Raw genomic sequence first — 15,239 nt, forward strand, 5'->3', positions numbered from 1 at the left:
CTTCATCACCAAACCATCGGAGAAAGTGAAGGACTTAAATGTGAAAACAAAAAAGTCTCCCAAGAGGCAGAGGGAAATCCTAACGTAGATCGTGTAGATGAAGAATTTGCCCCAAGAAAAGAAAGGCAAACCAAAGGCAATTATTAAACGATCTGAGCTAAGTAAGAGTACTGTCCCTTTCATGCCCAGCAGTCCATCTGTAATTGAGTTAAGTTGGCTTTGTTTGGAGTTTTAAAAGAAGCCATTATCCTGATGCAGAGTTCTAAAACAATGGCTGTTGTTCATTTTGATGGTGACAAGCGGTAGTGCTCTGGAGAGATGAGGATACCAGCCTTTTATAAAGGTGGTACAAATGGAGCTTACTTATCATTATTATGGACATAAGAGGGGAACTAGGTGAGTTCACAACTCAATAATCACTCAATAACCCAGACAACCAACTGCAAGCCTCCGAGTGACACAGGACTGAGAAAACCAGAGGAAGCAGATGTAATTGGACTAGGGGAAGGAAAAAAGGGCTATTGTTTGGTTTAATTCCCAAGGCTGAAGACACAGCTGATTGGTCTTGATCACCAAAAACCCCCTCGAGATGTCCATTGTTTATGAGTGTTTGGAAGTCGTAAATCAGTATGAATGGGACAAACACTGGAGGAAACCAAGTTCCAGAGTATCTTTCCAGAGATGGAATAGTAGCCTAGAACTGGCTTCTTGGGGATCGGAAAAAATGGGACAAAAGACCCAAACTTTCCATGTATGAACTTGATCCTTTTAAATGAAGGAGGAACGGGTATCTTTTGGATGGATGCAGGAGGGGTGTGTGTATGGCAAAGAGAAATGTAGTTTTCTTCTGTGTCTGTCCAAAAGATCGTTTTTCTATACTAGAGTCGACTTTGGGAAACAGAGAGAGGCCAGGAATATGGGTCTGGGGATTTGATCCTAGACTAAATCACCCCTCATTGATGTAGGAAATCGGAAATCGGGGTAGCATCCGGGAAAGAAGGAATTGTATTTTCACTGTAAACATTTGTTATCCCACTTCCTGAGACCAGTGTCAGTAATAAGTAAGTCCAAGATGTTTGCTTCCAAGGACTGGAGCAAGGTGGCAATTTGGAGAAAGAACTAAAAGGAAACTCGATGATTTAGGAAATCTTGGAGAAACTTAATACTTTCTGTAGGCTGTCCACGTGCGGGGCACCTATCTTCTGGAAGAAAGCCCAAAGCCTAATCTCCCCCGCCCAAGGCACAGTGAGTGACAGCCCGTGGAGGGCGTGCAGCTTGATGGGGACTTGTGGCCTCATAACCAGTCGCTGGCTATGACAGAAGGAGGCAGCAACCAACCGCTCTGGAAGTTGGGATGATCCAGATCAGCAAAGAGAAAAAGATGGCACTCTGGGAAAGGCCCCTGGGCTGAGAAGTGAAGGGCTGCAGTCAGGGGGGCTGGCTAGCCACCCCAGCCCCACCCCTCCACCTACCTGGGGCCAGGGGTCGGCCTCCTCGCCTAGAGGGGAACTGGGATTAGCCAGGCTTGGCCCCCCCCCACCAGCTGTGGGAGGGAACAGTCCCCACACACATCAATGGAACCTCCCACACGAGCTTCCTCTGACCCCTCCACGGGCAAGGCCCTGGGTCTTGGGACTCCCAGGGTTCTAAGTCTCTCTGTGAGGTTCAATAGAGACCACTCAGTGTTAGTTATAGGAAAACCCAGAACAACACAGACACACACACACAGTCACACTCACACACTCGGACACACACACACACTCACTAGAAAGGTACAAGCAGAGACAATCCCACCCACTGGGTTGTATTCATTCTATTCGATCCATCAGTTCAGTTCCCAATGTTGAGCAGACTGTTCTGGGCAATGGACACAGAGAACACCTGGAAGCCTTCTTTGCTCTCCAGGAGTGTGTCCAGGTACCTTTGAAAATGGAGCTGGAGACCGCCCCCCAACTCTTCAGAGGGGCTGGCTGCCCCCAGTAGCTAGGTTGTTGACAGACTTCTTGTTCAAGTACGGCTTGGACATCATGGTCTCTGGTCCCTTCCTGTCCTGGGGGGACCCAGAATGCCTTGTCGGCGAGCTCCCTGAGGACAGAGATCCTAAACTTTGGGGCTTCCTCAGCCCCTCACCCTAACACTGTGCCCATATCAGGTCCTTATAAATGCTGCTCGAGTTCCATTGAATTGACTCCCAAAGGACTAAGGTCCTCGGAGGTAAGCGATAGCTTTGCCTTGCTTGAAATTTTTCTCCCCTAGTTCCTAGCCTTGTGTTCTGCACACAGCAGGTGCTTAATAAATGCTGGGTGACTTGAATTGAATCCTCCTACTAAGCTTTGCATGTTAGTAGAGATTTTTTAATTCCAGGAGTTCTCCACACTGATGAAATCACAGGCTCAGAATGAAGGAAAAAACAAAAACAAAACAAAGGCCTAAATTCTCAGGGGGACGTTGCGAATGGCTGTGCCGGCCCACTTGACCACCTAGATGGCTCTGGCCGATGCGCTGGCCCTCCTGGCATAGAGAACCCATGGCAGACGCCTGGGGGGGTGCAAAGTTCACTGATGGCAGGACTGAGGTCCTTCCTTCTGCAGACACAGGACAGCCATGGAGTCCTAGCCACGGGTGCCTTCCTACCGGCCCCCAGCAGGAACCTGGACAAGGGTTCCCTACCCACTAGACCGCCAGCTTCCTGCCCCTGTCGGAACCCCCTCCCCATACCCCTGGGTGACCTCAGCCTGGGCTTCTGATTAGAGGCGAGACGGGCAGAGGGGCAGGCCCAACTTCAGAAGCTGACCAGAGACCAGGAGGCTAAGAGCCTGGCTCCTGGATAAGGGTCTCTCTATAAAGCCTCCCTCTCCCCAGTGAAAACTACCTGAAGAGGAGGGGTCTAATGACCCTCAGTTGTCATTTTCCTGAAGCCCAGAGAGGGTAGATGTCTTTGTCTCGCATCCTCATTTTAAAGGGTTTCCAACTGTCATTTTCAAGATGGGGAAACTGAGGAGGGGGGGATTAAGGCATTTCCTTCCCTAAGGGCAGTCCGCCACCCAGGCTGCAATCAGCACACCTGAGGCAGGCCTTGACAGGGCAGCGATGACCCTTTGGGGACTCTACGTGGGCTCTAAAAGGGGCGAGGGGGGCAGCGGCAGGCTCCCTGCCACGTCACTGGGCCCGGCTGGTCCCAGGCTCTCGGAGCAGGTAAGAAGGGGGTTCGAGCCCCTCACTGGAAGGTCCTCCTCTCCCCTTCAGGGAAAGATGGGCCACTTCTGTAGTTCTGAATGCCAGTGGCCCTGCCTCGGTTTCCCTCTCATTCCCTCCCTCAGTCCCTGTCTCCCCGCTTTTCTCTGCCCTGGTTTCTGTCCCAGCGTTTGTGTGTGACCGTGTGTTGCGGTGGCCATTTCTGCCCCCACCCGTGTCCCTGTCTCCTGGGTGTCTGTGCCGCGGGGCCCCCCTTCTGCAGGCGCCGTCACCAATCCTCCACCCCCAAGTCCCAGAGTCTGCTGGTCCCGGGCTCCGCGAAGTCGGTGCAGAAGATGCTGGGGGTCGGGCCGGAGCAGTCCAGAGCCGGGCTTCCGGTCAGAGCCTCCAGCCAATCGGCGGCGTGCAGGGGCCGCTCGGGGCCCGGCGATGGGGAGCTGGCAGGGGACGGGGGCCACGAGGAGAAGACGGAGGACAGGCCCTCGGAGTCCGGCGGGGGGGACGGAGACAGGAGGTCGAAGGAGCCCGGGAAATCCAGCGGGGGCGGGGGCAGGGCTTCTGGAAGGAGCAGAGGGCGGAGAAGGACGAGGGGGAGGCCGTCAGAGGCCTGCAGGGGCCGGGACCCAGGAGTCCTGTGACCTCGTTCCCTGCCCCCTCCCGGGGCCCAGCCCCTGTCCCTTCGCTCCGCAGCCCCACGAGTCCGGCCCCTGACCCCCCTCCCCCACCGTCCCGGGTCCATCCCCACCTGCCGGAGGCTCCAGAGGCTCGTCCAGAATGTCCTGGATGGAGTGATGGGGGCTGAGCTGGGGAGGGGAGGAAAGGTGCGGGGGAGGTGAGTGGCCCTGCCCCGCGTCCGGCCCTCTCCCTCCCCTCGGCCCCGAGGTCCCTTCCCTCCCCAACCTCTCCCTTCCCGCACCTGCGCCCTGCGGATGGCCTCCTGGAGCTCCTCTTCCAAGGACAGGACTCGCGACGGGGCGGGAGGAGCGGGCGGGGCCTCGGGGGCAGCGGGGCGGGGCCAGGGCTGAGGGGACGAGCGAAGGGCTCAGAGCCCGCCTCCGGCACCGCAGCCCCTCCTTCCCCCGCCCCTTCCGCTGTATTTTCCCTCTCCTGCCCCGCCCTCCGGCCTAGTCGGGCCCTCCCCCGCCGCTCCTTTGGACGCCCCTTTTCTAGGCCCGCCCCCGCCCTTCTGGGGCTTCTCAGTACGAGTCCCCCTCCCCCTTCCCCGCACTCACAGACTTTCCAGCTGTTCTTGGAGGGGCCTGGGGCTCAGTCCGAGGGCGCGGACGGGACCTGGGCTTCGAGCTAGAACTTGGGCTGGGACGGGAGCGGACCCCGGGGCTGCGCACCGGCCGCTGCAGCGGGAGCGGCCTGTCCCGGGCCCCCGCCCCCCGGAGCCGCTCCAGCAGGGCCGGTTTGGGCCCGGACACCGGGAGGCCCCGCAGGCGGAGCTGCTGGCGGAGCTCCGAGACCTGCGGACAGAGGCTGGGGATTGGGCGGCTGGACAAAAGGACGTCCAGGTCCGCGAGGGAGCGGGAGAGCCTGGTCTTCGAGGGGGAGGCTGGACTAAGGGATGCCCAAGTCTCCACGGGGACAGAGGAGCCTGGGATCTAGAGGGGGACGCTGGCTGACAGGACTCCCGGAGCCCGGGGGGGTGGGGGCGGGGGCGGGACCTCGAGGGGGAAGTTGGACTAGAGAATTCCGCAATGGTCGATGGAGCTGGGGGGGGGGGTCTGGGGCCTGGAGGGAGACGTGAGGAAGGATTCCGGGGTCCCCATGGGGCAGGGTTGAGAGGGAACATCTGTGACTCCAAATGGAGCAAAAGCACCTGGTGCTGCAAGTAGAAGGCGCTGTGAGAGGGGACACCTGCTCTCTCAAGGGGCCTCAGTCTGGGAGTCTCCCATTTCCCCAACTCACCGTGAGCTCCTCCAGTCGGAGGGTCTGAAGCTCTAGCTTGGGCTTAGGGGCCCCTGGCCGGGAGATTTCGGGGGGTGCTGGGCTGTCCTGGAGGCCGGGTCTCGACCCCCAAGGCCTGCAGTACATAATGGAAGATTCTCTAGTCGGACTCTGGAAGGGAAGGCTCGATCCCCTTGCCAAGGGCCACCCGGTCAAGGAAAGAGAGGGGGCCTGGAGCCCCCAAGGATCTGTGTTGGGTGAGGGGCTTCTGAAGCCTGTGTGGGTGCGGAGCTAGGACAAAGAAGGGCTAGGGGCCAAGATAAGGGGTGGGGCGCGCAGAATTGTCTCGCTGGATCCCGGGGCTGCTGGACGGAGCACGAGGTGGAACCTCACCTGGGCAAAGACAGGTCCTGCTTGTGGCCTGGGAGTTGCCCATCCTCCCCGGGGGGGCTTCCCTGGGCCGGCGCCGCTGTCCCTGGCCCTCCCCGATGCTCTGGGGGCACGTACGCATGGTACTTGAGGGGTTTCAATCTGGGCCTGGGCTCCCTCGGGTGACTGTCTCCTTTGGCCTGCCGGAGGATTTCCAGCTCGAGTTAGCGACCCTCCCCCTAGCCGGAACTACACTTCCCATGAAGCCTCGGGCCACGACCCTGCCTAACTCCCGAATCTGCTCGGGGCGTGCGGAGAGCGTTCTTGGGCTGGCGGAGGGGACTGACCCAGGCGCCCCAAATGGACTGGAGCGCCAAGATTCAGGACCAGAGAGTTCCGAGAGGGCCGCCCAACCCCGAGTGACGGAGGGAGGGGCCCGGACAAAATGACTTCTCCGCGCCTGGCTCACCTTCTTCAGTGCCGCCCCAGAAAAGGGGAGGGTGGTCGGACTGCCTTTGGGGACCCCAGAGTCACAGGACGAGGGGGAGGAGCCGGTGATGGAAGCTTGGTCGGGGGCTGGGGCCGAGATCCAGGGATCCACTGGAGGAAGAAAGGGTGACGCGGAGCCCTAAAGAAGTGGCCCCCACCCCTCCCCTTGCCCACTAAAACTCCCCCAGTGGCCCTCCCTGCCACGAACGCCCTCTCTAACCTCCCCAGTGGATCTTTCCAAAGCAGTGGGCTGATCCTGTTCCTGTCTATTCTAGCACTTCCAGGGGCTCCCTATTATCTTTGGGACCAAATACAAATCTCCCCTTTATTTTTAAAGCCCTTACAAGTGGCTCCGGCCTCTCAAGTTCCTTTCACATTAGTTCTCCTCATGCTCAAATTTCCAGCCAAATCAACCCCCTCTATTTGAATCTGTTTAGTCTATAATTGGAGCTAATTGTCTGGGCTGAATAGAAAGGGGGAGGGGGCAGGGGCTAAAAGGGGGCGACCCGACTACTCGAAGGAGGGGCCACAACCTGGAGCTTCAGGGCCTGAATCTGAGTGGGAGGGGGCGATGGCAAAGAAGCTACCTGAGTCCCTGGTTGGAAAAGACGGCTGGGTGAAAGAAAGCTGTGCTCCCCAGGGGGCAGGAGCTGGGGACGGGCGCTGGGCTCCCCTGGATCCATTAGTGGGGAGCAGGACTGAGTGACTAGAGGCCTGGGCTCCAGCCGAGGCCTGCTCGGGCTTCTGCCCGCTCTCCCGCTGGTCCTGGGATCTCCGATGGATCCGGAGCTGAAGGACTAAGGGAAAGCCCGGAGCTGGGTCAGAGCGAGCAGGCCCCGCCCCCACGCCCAAGACCCCTCCCGGCTTCTGTGGGCCCGAAGGTCAGCTGGGAACCAAGCCCGGGCTGAATGCTTGGGGGGAGGGGGAAGTCCCGCTCCCACGGCGTCCCCGGAGAGCCCGGGCCCTTTGCTCGCTTGACCCCCTGGCACCTGTATTGCCCTCCTCCCACACCGCTCCCTTCCCCATCCTTGCACACTGATCTTGCACACTTGAGCCGTCCTTGCTCTCAGCTCGCCACACGCCCTCCTTTCCTTGCCCCTTTCTCGGTCCCCTCGCACACGCCAGCCGCGCCCCGACCCCCGCGCACCCCACTTCTGCACAAGCCGCCCTCCCGGCTAGATCCCCTCACCGGAGCGGAACTTGGAGCGGATGAGCTGGGAGCACTGAGCCGAGGCAACGAGGGTCATGGCCAGGAAGGGGGCGGAGAGGAGCTGGTCTGACAGGCGGGGTTGGGGGCCTCCGGAGCGAGCAGAGGGGGAGATTAGAGGGTCAGGGCGGGCGGGCGTCGTTCCCGGGGAAGGAACTCTGGCTCGTCCCCCCGGGCTCCAGGACGGCTAGGTCCCCGGGGGAAATAGACTCTGGGCGGAGGATAGTCCCTGAGACAAAGTTTGGGGGAAGGAGCAGCCGAAAATTTGCTAGCTGGGAGCTGGGAACGCCTTGGGAAGGAGGGAGCAGAGAATGGATGGGAGTTAGGGACCAGAATGCCCTGGCCCTTGAAGGGAGGGGGGTGCTGAGGAGCCCGGTGCCAGGCTCCGGGATAGGGACTGGGGGGTCTGGACTCCCGGGTCCCTGAGGGCGCAGGAACAGGGGAGTTAGGGACAGGGAAAAGAATAGGCCGCCCTCTCCCTCGAGGAGGGCTGGGGGGCATCTCACCGGGTGGAATCAGGGCCGCTGGAGTGCAATGTATCTAGCCGGGTGGCACCGCAAGGCTTGAGACCCCAGGCCCCGCCCTCTCAGGACAGACCTGCCTGTTCTCCGCCCCTTCGCCACCGCCGGGGTCCTCCAGAACAGAGTAAATGGCCACTGGCCCACGGGGTCTTCCGCGGGGTTGGGAGGTGGGGGGCAGGGTGGGGAGAGTAGGGGACAGGGTGGGAGGGGAGGGAGGTGATGGAGGATGAAAGGCCCGGACGCCTGGGTCCTGCCGCTCCCTTACTCCGCGCTCTGACCCCGGTGCGGGGTTGGGGGGTGGGGAAGGCATTGGGGTGGCCTGGGAGGGGGAGGGGAGAGGGCCGGGGCCGCCAGGGATGGACAGTCGCAGGTGCGGGGGCGCGGCCCCCAGCGGGAGCCACCTGTTGCTAGCTTTTTCCCTGACGCTGCGCTGGGTGTCAGGTTCGGGGGAGAGAAAGAGTTCAAGCTGGGGCCTGGGACGCCTGGGTCCCCAAGGGACTGGGGCTGAGAAAGTGGACTCTTGGGTTCCCGAGATTGAAGGAAAGGCCAAAGGGACCCCTGTGGTGCCTCCAGTAGTTACGGGACCGAACTCTCGGATTCTAGGAGAGGTGGTCTCCGAATGGGCGAGGCTTGAGGAGGAAGGCTCCCCAAAGGGGCGGGACCCTGGGACCCGCAGGGTCTGGGCTTGAGCACAGGAATTCCTGTGTTTCTGAGGCGCTGCGGAAACCCTGGGACACCCGAGGCGGCAGAAGGGATTCCTTGGGTCCCCAAGGGCTCGAGGCCTGGGGAAGGGGCTCACGAATCTTCAAGGCAAGGGGAGGGAACTGCTGAGCCCCGGAATGGGGATGGGGGTGGGAGCTGGGAAAGCATTTCGGAGACGGGATCTCTAAAGGGACTGAGCTGGAAGGAGGACTCCTGATTCTCCGAGGAGGGGGGCGGGGCTTGGGGACGGGAATCCTTGGATCGCCGAGTGGGCAAGACTGCGAGAGACGCTGGGGCTGGGATTCAATGGGCTGGGGGGTGGGGGGGAACCTTTGCCTCCTCGAGGCTTGAAGGACTCCTGAATCCTAGGGAGATGAGATTGGGGTGGGGGCGCCTGACAGCCCTCGAGACACTTCCCTCACTCCTCATGAGAACACACTTGGACTCCAAACTACGAATTCCTTTATTTCTCTCCCCCCCAATTTACGGCACCCCAGGGAACGCCTGAGAACTTCAACTCCCGGCAGGCCCGGGAACTCCCCCACGTGTTCTTTCCAGGCTTAGGACCGGGGACTAAGTGGCTGGGGAAGGGACAGTGAAAAGAACTATAATTCCCGGCAAGCCCCGAGCGCAGACGCCCGTTCATGGTGACGAGGCCACGGGGAGTGCGTGGCGCTGATTGGCCGGCAGCTCTTTCTGCTCCAGGTCCCAGAGCAAGCGGCGGAGCCTGCGCAGTTCGGCGTGCAAGGAATCATCCGTAACAGGACCCGAGAGGCGCAGGCGCGAGCCACCCAGCGGCAGGATCAGGGGAGGGTGCGATGAGAAGCTCTCGAAGATGTCGCCTGGAGGGGTCGAGAGGGATTGTCAGAGCCGAGCCGTAGTGGGCGCTCTCCTCTCACCTCCGCCCCACCCCTCTCTCTCCTTCTGCCAAGAAAACTACGACTCCCAGCAGCCCCTGCGACCGCGAGGCATGGCGGAATCTGTAGTTCTCTTGTGCCCAGACACTTCATTCCGACCATGGGGGTCTAGTTAGTGGAAGACCCGAGCAGCTTTGGAGCTGGGGAAGGGGATCAGAGGAGCTTAGTCAGGCAGCCGCAAGGGCCGTCGGGGCCCGGCTCGTTCATTTTGCAGCTGAGCAAACAGGCCCTGGGCGGGGCTGGTGGAGGGATCTCCTCACCCGTGTCCATAGCTTCCAGCTCGGCAGGTGGTGGCTCCCAGGCTGGGGGAGGACCGCGGCCGGGGCCCAGCTGATAGTGGCTGAGCACGTGATGGAGCTGGGCGGGGCTCAAGGTTGGGTGCTCGGTCCGAAGACTGCTCCAGGAGGCCTAGGAGAGCAGGGCAGGAAATCGGGGCGTTCGGGGGAGGGAAGCCCAGGGATGGAGTCCTCGGACAGGGACACGAGGAGGAGCAGCCTCCTTCAAGTGACTGAGCAAGCAACGGGCCCCCCGAGGTTAAAGGTTAAGAGGTTTGCCCCAACCCAGCGGGGTCCTGAGGGTCCCAGTTAAGTGCAGGCCGCTGCCCCGGCCCTCGTTCTGCATCCTTGGGACTCTACAGTGGAGCAGCCTCCGGCGGGACGGCCTCTCCACTCCAGCCCCATCTCCAGGCCGCCCCGCGGATTTGTCCCAGCTGCTCCGCTCCCGGGATACTCGCAGCTCAAGGGCTCCCCCGGGGAAGCCACTGGGCCGCTGTGTCCTGTACCCGGTGGGGTGGGAGGCTTCCGGGGCGGGCTGTCTGTCCTAGTCCCCAGTGCCCGCCGCTTTCCGGAGCTCAGTGACGCTGCCGGTGCGTCCTCGCCTCCCCGTCTGCCTTGCCCGCCCATCTGCCTCCCTGTCTGTCCCTCCGAGGGGCCGGCGGGCGTCACCTTGAGCAGGGAGGTTCTCGGCACACACAGCAGGTTGACAGCCATGGACAGCTTGCGGAAGAACTCGGTGGCGATGTCCCCCAGCCCCGCGCCCTGAAGCCAGTCCAGAACGAGGTCCAGATTGGTCCGAATCTGCACCGCCCGAGACCACTGGTAGAAGGGGCGGCCCTGCCCTGCGGAGGGGGAGACGCAGCCGTCAGTGAGCCTCGGAGAGGGGCGGCCCGCCCGGGGACCCCCGTCCGCCTCCCCCACCGCGCTCACCCCTCTCCATTAAGGAGTTCAACAAGGATGCGTTGGAGAAGAAGAACAGGTAGCCGAAGGTCTGGGACACGAGGTCCGGGTGCAGCTCACACTGTCGGGTCAGTTCCAAGGCCGTCTGGAACACCTCCAGGGTGGGCCGCAACCCCGGGGGCATGGCGGCCAGCTCGGCCCCCGGGCCCGGAAGCTCGGCCCCAGCCGTGAACGGGTTGCTGTCCAAAAGGGCCGGCAGCGTGGAGTACAGCGTCTGAACACAAGGGGGCAGAGGAAGACAGTCAGAGTCCAGGGCCAGCGCCAGCAGCCCCCAAGGCTCTCGGGATCAGGGTCGGGAAGCTGCCCCGAGGGATTAAGGGACTCCAGCGCCTCCAAAGGGAAGCGGCTCCGGAGAGGGCCGGACCTGACCGCCATCTGGAGCGCCTCCCAAAGGGAAAGAGAATTAAGGAGGAGAGAAGGTGTGAGGAAGCTGGCCTTGGAGACCCAGCCCCGGAGGAAACGGGATGGCCGCTTCATCGGGAACAGGAAGCTGATTCAGAGCTGGAACGGCCATCCCAGCTGGGGCCCGAGCCAGAAACCCTCATTCCTAGGACCAGGAGGAAGACCCAGAAAGGGGCCTGAGCCCCCACAAGGCTCCCTGGCCCCCGCCTCTGCTGGGTGACAGGAAGCGAGGTCAGCATCAATTTAAGGAAGCCATCAGCAGCCCCCAGTGAAGTCCAGGGACAGGAAATGACCTAAGGGAAGCCGGCAGTAAAGGCAGAGCGGAGGGCCCTGCAGTCACAGGAAGGGAGGCCCTGGAGGGCCAGGCTATTGAATGACACAGGATGGGCCAAAAAACACAGGAGGGGATGAGGGCCGCTCGGCCCCAGGACCCCGAGACCACCAGGAAGCGAGGGCAGAGCAGCAGGAGGGGGCAGAGCTGGGCTTGGGGTGAGGGTGGGTGTGAAGCTCTGGGGAGGTCACAGGGCAGAAAGTGGGGGCCAAGCTGGAGGGTAGGAGGCCATCAGGTAAGAAGGGAGGTCAGCATTCATGGCGCAACCGAAGTCGAAGCAAGTGAGGGCGGGGCTCTGGGCCCTGAAGCTGAGCAGGTGGGTCACAGGGCGGGAAGTGGGGCTGAACCCACCTTGGTGAGGTAGTAGACTGACTGCTGGAAGGTACACATGATGACCTCGTCGAGCACTGCCATGGCCTCATCACACAGCTCAAGGTCACTGCAGAGCTGCGGGTCGGAGGACAGGCCTGGGGTGGGAGAGAGAGCTGGGTATAAACAGGGCCTAGGGTCCCCGTTGCCGCCCACTGATGGGGTGAGGGCTGGGGCAAAGGAGGAGGGCAAAAGATGGGGGACGAGTGGGCCTGCTGATGGCCCAGGTCCCCGTGGGGTCCCGTGGGCAAGAAACACCTATCCCCGAGAGATGGAAGACCCGGCTAGCTCCTACCTAGAGCCGGGGTATCCCAGTCCCTAAGACGCAGGGCACACTGGCCGGCCAAATGCCCTCCAGCCGTCCCTACAAGCACTCTAATCTCTGAGATGTAGGAGACGCTAGGTGACTGGACACCTGGGTTCTCTTTGGCAGAGCCACGGGGCAGGAGAAAGGCATCCCAAAGGGTTTGGGCCCCTGGAGGGCCGGGACGCCCAGTCTCATCTCACCCTCCTGGTCAGCCTCCTTTTCCATGTCCAACACCTTCTCCTGCACATAGCTGAGCAGCTCCGTAGTGTTGGCCATCCACGACATCAGGGGTCGGAGCTCGGCTGCCACTTCGTCGATGCTGAGCGGCGCCTCTAGGGTCCCCTCCGGCTGACTGGGGGGAAACCCGAGTAGCCCTGAGGTGACCAAGATCAGCCCCCCCACCAGATCCTAACCCTACAGGCCCCCAACCCGACCAAGGGGGTCACCCTTACTTTTCTGGTTGCCGGTCTCCGATTTCCTTGATCTTCTCCTGAGGGGAGCAAAAAGACAAAGCAAAGTGGTCAGACGAGGGCAGCCGGAGATCAGAACCGCAATGATGAGCCTTCTCTTTTCCTTATACAAAGAGAAGGACACCGGGAAGCGTGGGAGATTTGCCAAGCCTTTTAGTTTGGGTAAAATATATATATAATAGGTGGCTTGTAAAGGCCATTTTGGTTTTGATATTATTGGGTTCTAAAAAACCACAGCTTACAAAATCAAGGTTTTAAATCAAAGCTACGAACGGCTCAGAACTTGGCGTTGTGTCTAAGACCCGAAGAATCAAGATTCTGTCATTCCAGAGTTCCATGGATCCAAGATTCTACAATGCGATAAGCTCCAGTTTCCAAGATCTTCTGATACCCAAGTTCCATTAGTCCAAGATCCTCTGAGCCCCAAATTATGATCAACATAATCCCAACGTTCTAGATCCCATAAAGCCAATGTGGGGACTTTTTTTTTTTTTGCTCGACTATACATATTTATAACAGGTTTTGTCTTTCTTGCTTTCCCAATTGGGGACTGAAGGGAAGGAGGAGGATGGGAGGGAGGGAATTTGAAGCCGAAAATAAAATAAAATTTAATTTTAAAAATAACCTAGAAGTCCACCATTCTATCATGTTCTAAGCTCAGGATTATGAGAACAAAAGCACCAAATTCTAAGAGTTTTGGAATCTGTGTTCAAGGTTCTACACGTCTGAAATTTGAAGTTTAGGAGCCAATGCAGTTCTTAGATTTCAAGGCAGCTAGGTGGGCCATCTATGAAGCTCACGTCAGATATATGTAAAGCATTTTGCAAGCTTTGAAGCATAGCTAAATGGTAACCTTGAGCTCAAAATTCTATGTCTCTCAGTTAGAAGAATCGAAAAGTTCCAGATTCTGTGTCCGTGTTTTGAGTCCAAAAATAGGTGTCTACGGTTCCAACAGTTGAAGATGCTAAGTTTTACAATATCCTAGATCCTAGATTCTATCAGATTCTGATATTCCAAATTCAAGATTCTGTAAATCCAAAAACTCGAGTCCCAAATTCTATGAGTCTGAGATTATGAAAGTCAGGAATTTTGTGTCTAAGATTTTAAGAGTTCAAGGTTCTGAGCCTGTGGTTCTACATGGCCAAGATTGGGAGTTTAAGGTTCTATCGATGCAAGTTTCAAAGACTTTGAGGTTCTAAAAGTCCAAGATTGCGAAAGTTCAAATCCGCAGTCTGAATTCAAGATTCTAAATGTACAATTCTTAGGATTTAAATTTCTAGAAATTCAAGGTTTAGTTAAAAAAAAAGAAAACAATTCCGAGTCTAAGAGTTCAAGATGACAAGGTTAATGAGAGATCCCAAGAGTTCCCTTGGGGAACTGTTCCTGAATCCACGATTATACGATGCTAAGATTCTCTGAGACTGGACTTATTTATCTGGACCAAAAGACAGATCCACTGAGCACTGGATGGGAGTTGGGGAAAGGGACATGTGGGCAGCTCGAAGTCCTTGCCCCAATCCCAAAGTAGAGTGGGGGTTTGGGGAAATCAAGGGGTCACCGTCCCTGAAGTTTTAAAGCTGCGGCTGATCTTTGTTTTATGTGGGAATTCAGAATGCGATCGGCTTCTAAACTCTGAGTCGATGTCATCTGCGTCTAAGGCAGGAAAGTCTGGCTTCTCCCATTCCAACCCGTGGAGGTTCTGCCTCCCCACTCCCGGCGCCCTCCCCGGAAAGCCCCCCAGGACGCCTCACCCAGACGGCCTCCTTGACAAGGCGGGCCAGGCGGCCCAACAGGCGGGGCAGGTGGCCGAGCTCCAGCTCTCGGGCGGAATGCTCCACACACATGGCGAGCAGGGTGGCCGGGCCCAGGGCCGGCAGCTGCGTCCCGGTCCCCGCTGCCCGCACGATCTCCCCCAGCAGCGCCTCCTCCTCCTTGGGCCTAAAGCGCAGGATGGGCTCTCTCCCATCCAGGTAGGCGGCCAGAGCCTCTCCCTGCTCCTGCAGCCCCCGACCGCAGAGGCGGCAGCAGAAGGCCCAGCCTGGGCCCGGCGGGGCAGCCAGGGGCCGGGCGGGGAGCCAGGGAGGCCGAGCGGCCTCAGACACGCGGGGGTCTTTGTAAAGAAAAAGGAAGTGTTCGCCCAGCCCCAGAAGGTCACCAGGCCTCAGCTCGGCTTCTCGCAGCAGCTGCCCCCCGTTGTGGGTGACGGCGGCCCCCCGGGCCGGGCGCACGTGGGCTGGACCCTCGGCTCCCGCCCGCACGGTGCAGTGGCGGGCCAGGATGTCGGGCGCATTCAGGAAGGTGTCCACGTGGGGGGCCTGCCCCCCTCGGGCTCCCGAACTCCCCCCGCCCTGTCCGAACACGTGCTGTTCCCGGGTCATCACATACACCACGAACTCCTGGGGAAACGAGAAGGGCCCAGAAGTTAGCAGGAGAAATGCTGACAGATCCCGACGCTGCTCCTCCGACTCCTCCCTCTTCTCTCTCCCTCCTCCTCCCCCTTCCTCCTCCCCCAACTCTTCATTCCAGGACCCAGAGCAGAGCTTATTGGTTCCCGAGGTTCCCCCCCCCCCAGGCTTCCCTTCCCTAAGCGGACTCTCGCACCCCCCCACCCCCCAAAGCATAAACAGCTCCTTCGACGTGGCCTCGGCCTTCGGCTCCGCCTTCGCAGTAAACCGGGCTCCCTAAGCCTTTTCTCGCCGCTAAACTCTCGGGGGTTGATTCTACGAGCCCCTGCTGCCAAGCCCGCCCCCGCCCTGACGGCCTCTACGCCTTCTGGGAGTTGGAGTCCCGCCGTCGGGGCGGCCTCACCTGTGCCTCTCGGTAACCCTTCAG

General features: G+C 59.7%; 2 protein-coding genes across 4 annotated transcripts in view; both read right to left on the reverse strand.

The window, feature by feature from the left end:
- Positions 1 to 2,332: 2,332 nt before the first annotated feature.
- Positions 2,333 to 7,762, reverse strand: MAMSTR (MEF2 activating motif and SAP domain containing transcriptional regulator). Of its 3 annotated transcripts, XM_051989791.1 has the most exons (10): positions 7,660 to 7,762; positions 7,136 to 7,243; positions 6,534 to 6,743; positions 5,927 to 6,057; positions 5,482 to 5,657; positions 5,110 to 5,224; positions 4,428 to 4,664; positions 4,112 to 4,216; positions 3,941 to 3,998; positions 2,333 to 3,753 (listed from the first exon to the last, which is right to left on the reverse strand). In XM_051989791.1, the coding sequence occupies exons 2-10, from the start codon at positions 7,191 to 7,193 to the stop codon at positions 3,464 to 3,466; spliced, it is 1,380 nt and encodes a 459-aa protein (XP_051845751.1). In that variant the 5' UTR covers positions 7,194 to 7,243; positions 7,660 to 7,762; the 3' UTR covers positions 2,333 to 3,463. The 3 variants fall into 3 exon arrangements, with proteins under 3 accessions (XP_051845751.1, XP_051845750.1, XP_051845752.1); XM_051989790.1 differs by having other exon boundaries at positions 7,136 to 7,748; XM_051989792.1 differs by lacking the exon at positions 6,534 to 6,743 and having other exon boundaries at positions 7,136 to 7,748.
- A 1,059-nt stretch (positions 7,763 to 8,821) lies between these two features.
- The window catches only part of RASIP1 (Ras interacting protein 1), a 10,662-nt gene continuing 4,244 nt past the window's right edge, over positions 8,822 to 15,239 (reverse strand). The window contains exons 4-12 of the mRNA XM_051989763.1: positions 15,216 to 15,239; positions 14,159 to 14,803; positions 12,390 to 12,427; positions 12,138 to 12,289; positions 11,613 to 11,728; positions 10,499 to 10,742; positions 10,238 to 10,410; positions 9,554 to 9,701; positions 8,822 to 9,218 (exon numbers count right to left, since the gene is read on the reverse strand). The exon at positions 15,216 to 15,239 is cut by the window's right edge and continues 365 nt beyond it. Of these exons, the coding sequence (XP_051845723.1) occupies positions 9,019 to 9,218; positions 9,554 to 9,701; positions 10,238 to 10,410; positions 10,499 to 10,742; positions 11,613 to 11,728; positions 12,138 to 12,289; positions 12,390 to 12,427; positions 14,159 to 14,803; positions 15,216 to 15,239 (1,740 nt within the window). The 3' untranslated portion in view covers positions 8,822 to 9,018. The remainder of the gene's footprint in view (positions 9,219 to 9,553; positions 9,702 to 10,237; positions 10,411 to 10,498; positions 10,743 to 11,612; positions 11,729 to 12,137; positions 12,290 to 12,389; positions 12,428 to 14,158; positions 14,804 to 15,215) is intronic.

Source organism: Antechinus flavipes, chromosome 3 (assembly GCF_016432865.1).
Source record: "Antechinus flavipes isolate AdamAnt ecotype Samford, QLD, Australia chromosome 3, AdamAnt_v2, whole genome shotgun sequence".
NCBI classification, from domain to species: domain Eukaryota; kingdom Metazoa; phylum Chordata; class Mammalia; order Dasyuromorphia; family Dasyuridae; genus Antechinus; species Antechinus flavipes.

Bases quoted from the DNA above. Each gene is read 5' to 3' on its own strand.
- MAMSTR (XM_051989791.1), bottom strand. From the start codon at position 7,193: ATGACCCTCGTTGCCTCGGCTCAGTGCTCCCAGCTCATCCGCTCCAAG. The intron at 4,665-5,109 runs GTGAGTTGGGGA...CTCTGTCCGCAG, and splicing joins TCCGACTGGAGGAGCTCACG to GTCTCGGAGCTCCGCCAGCA. The intron at 3,999-4,111 runs GTGCGGGAAGGG...TCCCCTCCCCAG, and splicing joins AGGCCATCCGCAGGGCGCAG to CTCAGCCCCCATCACTCCAT.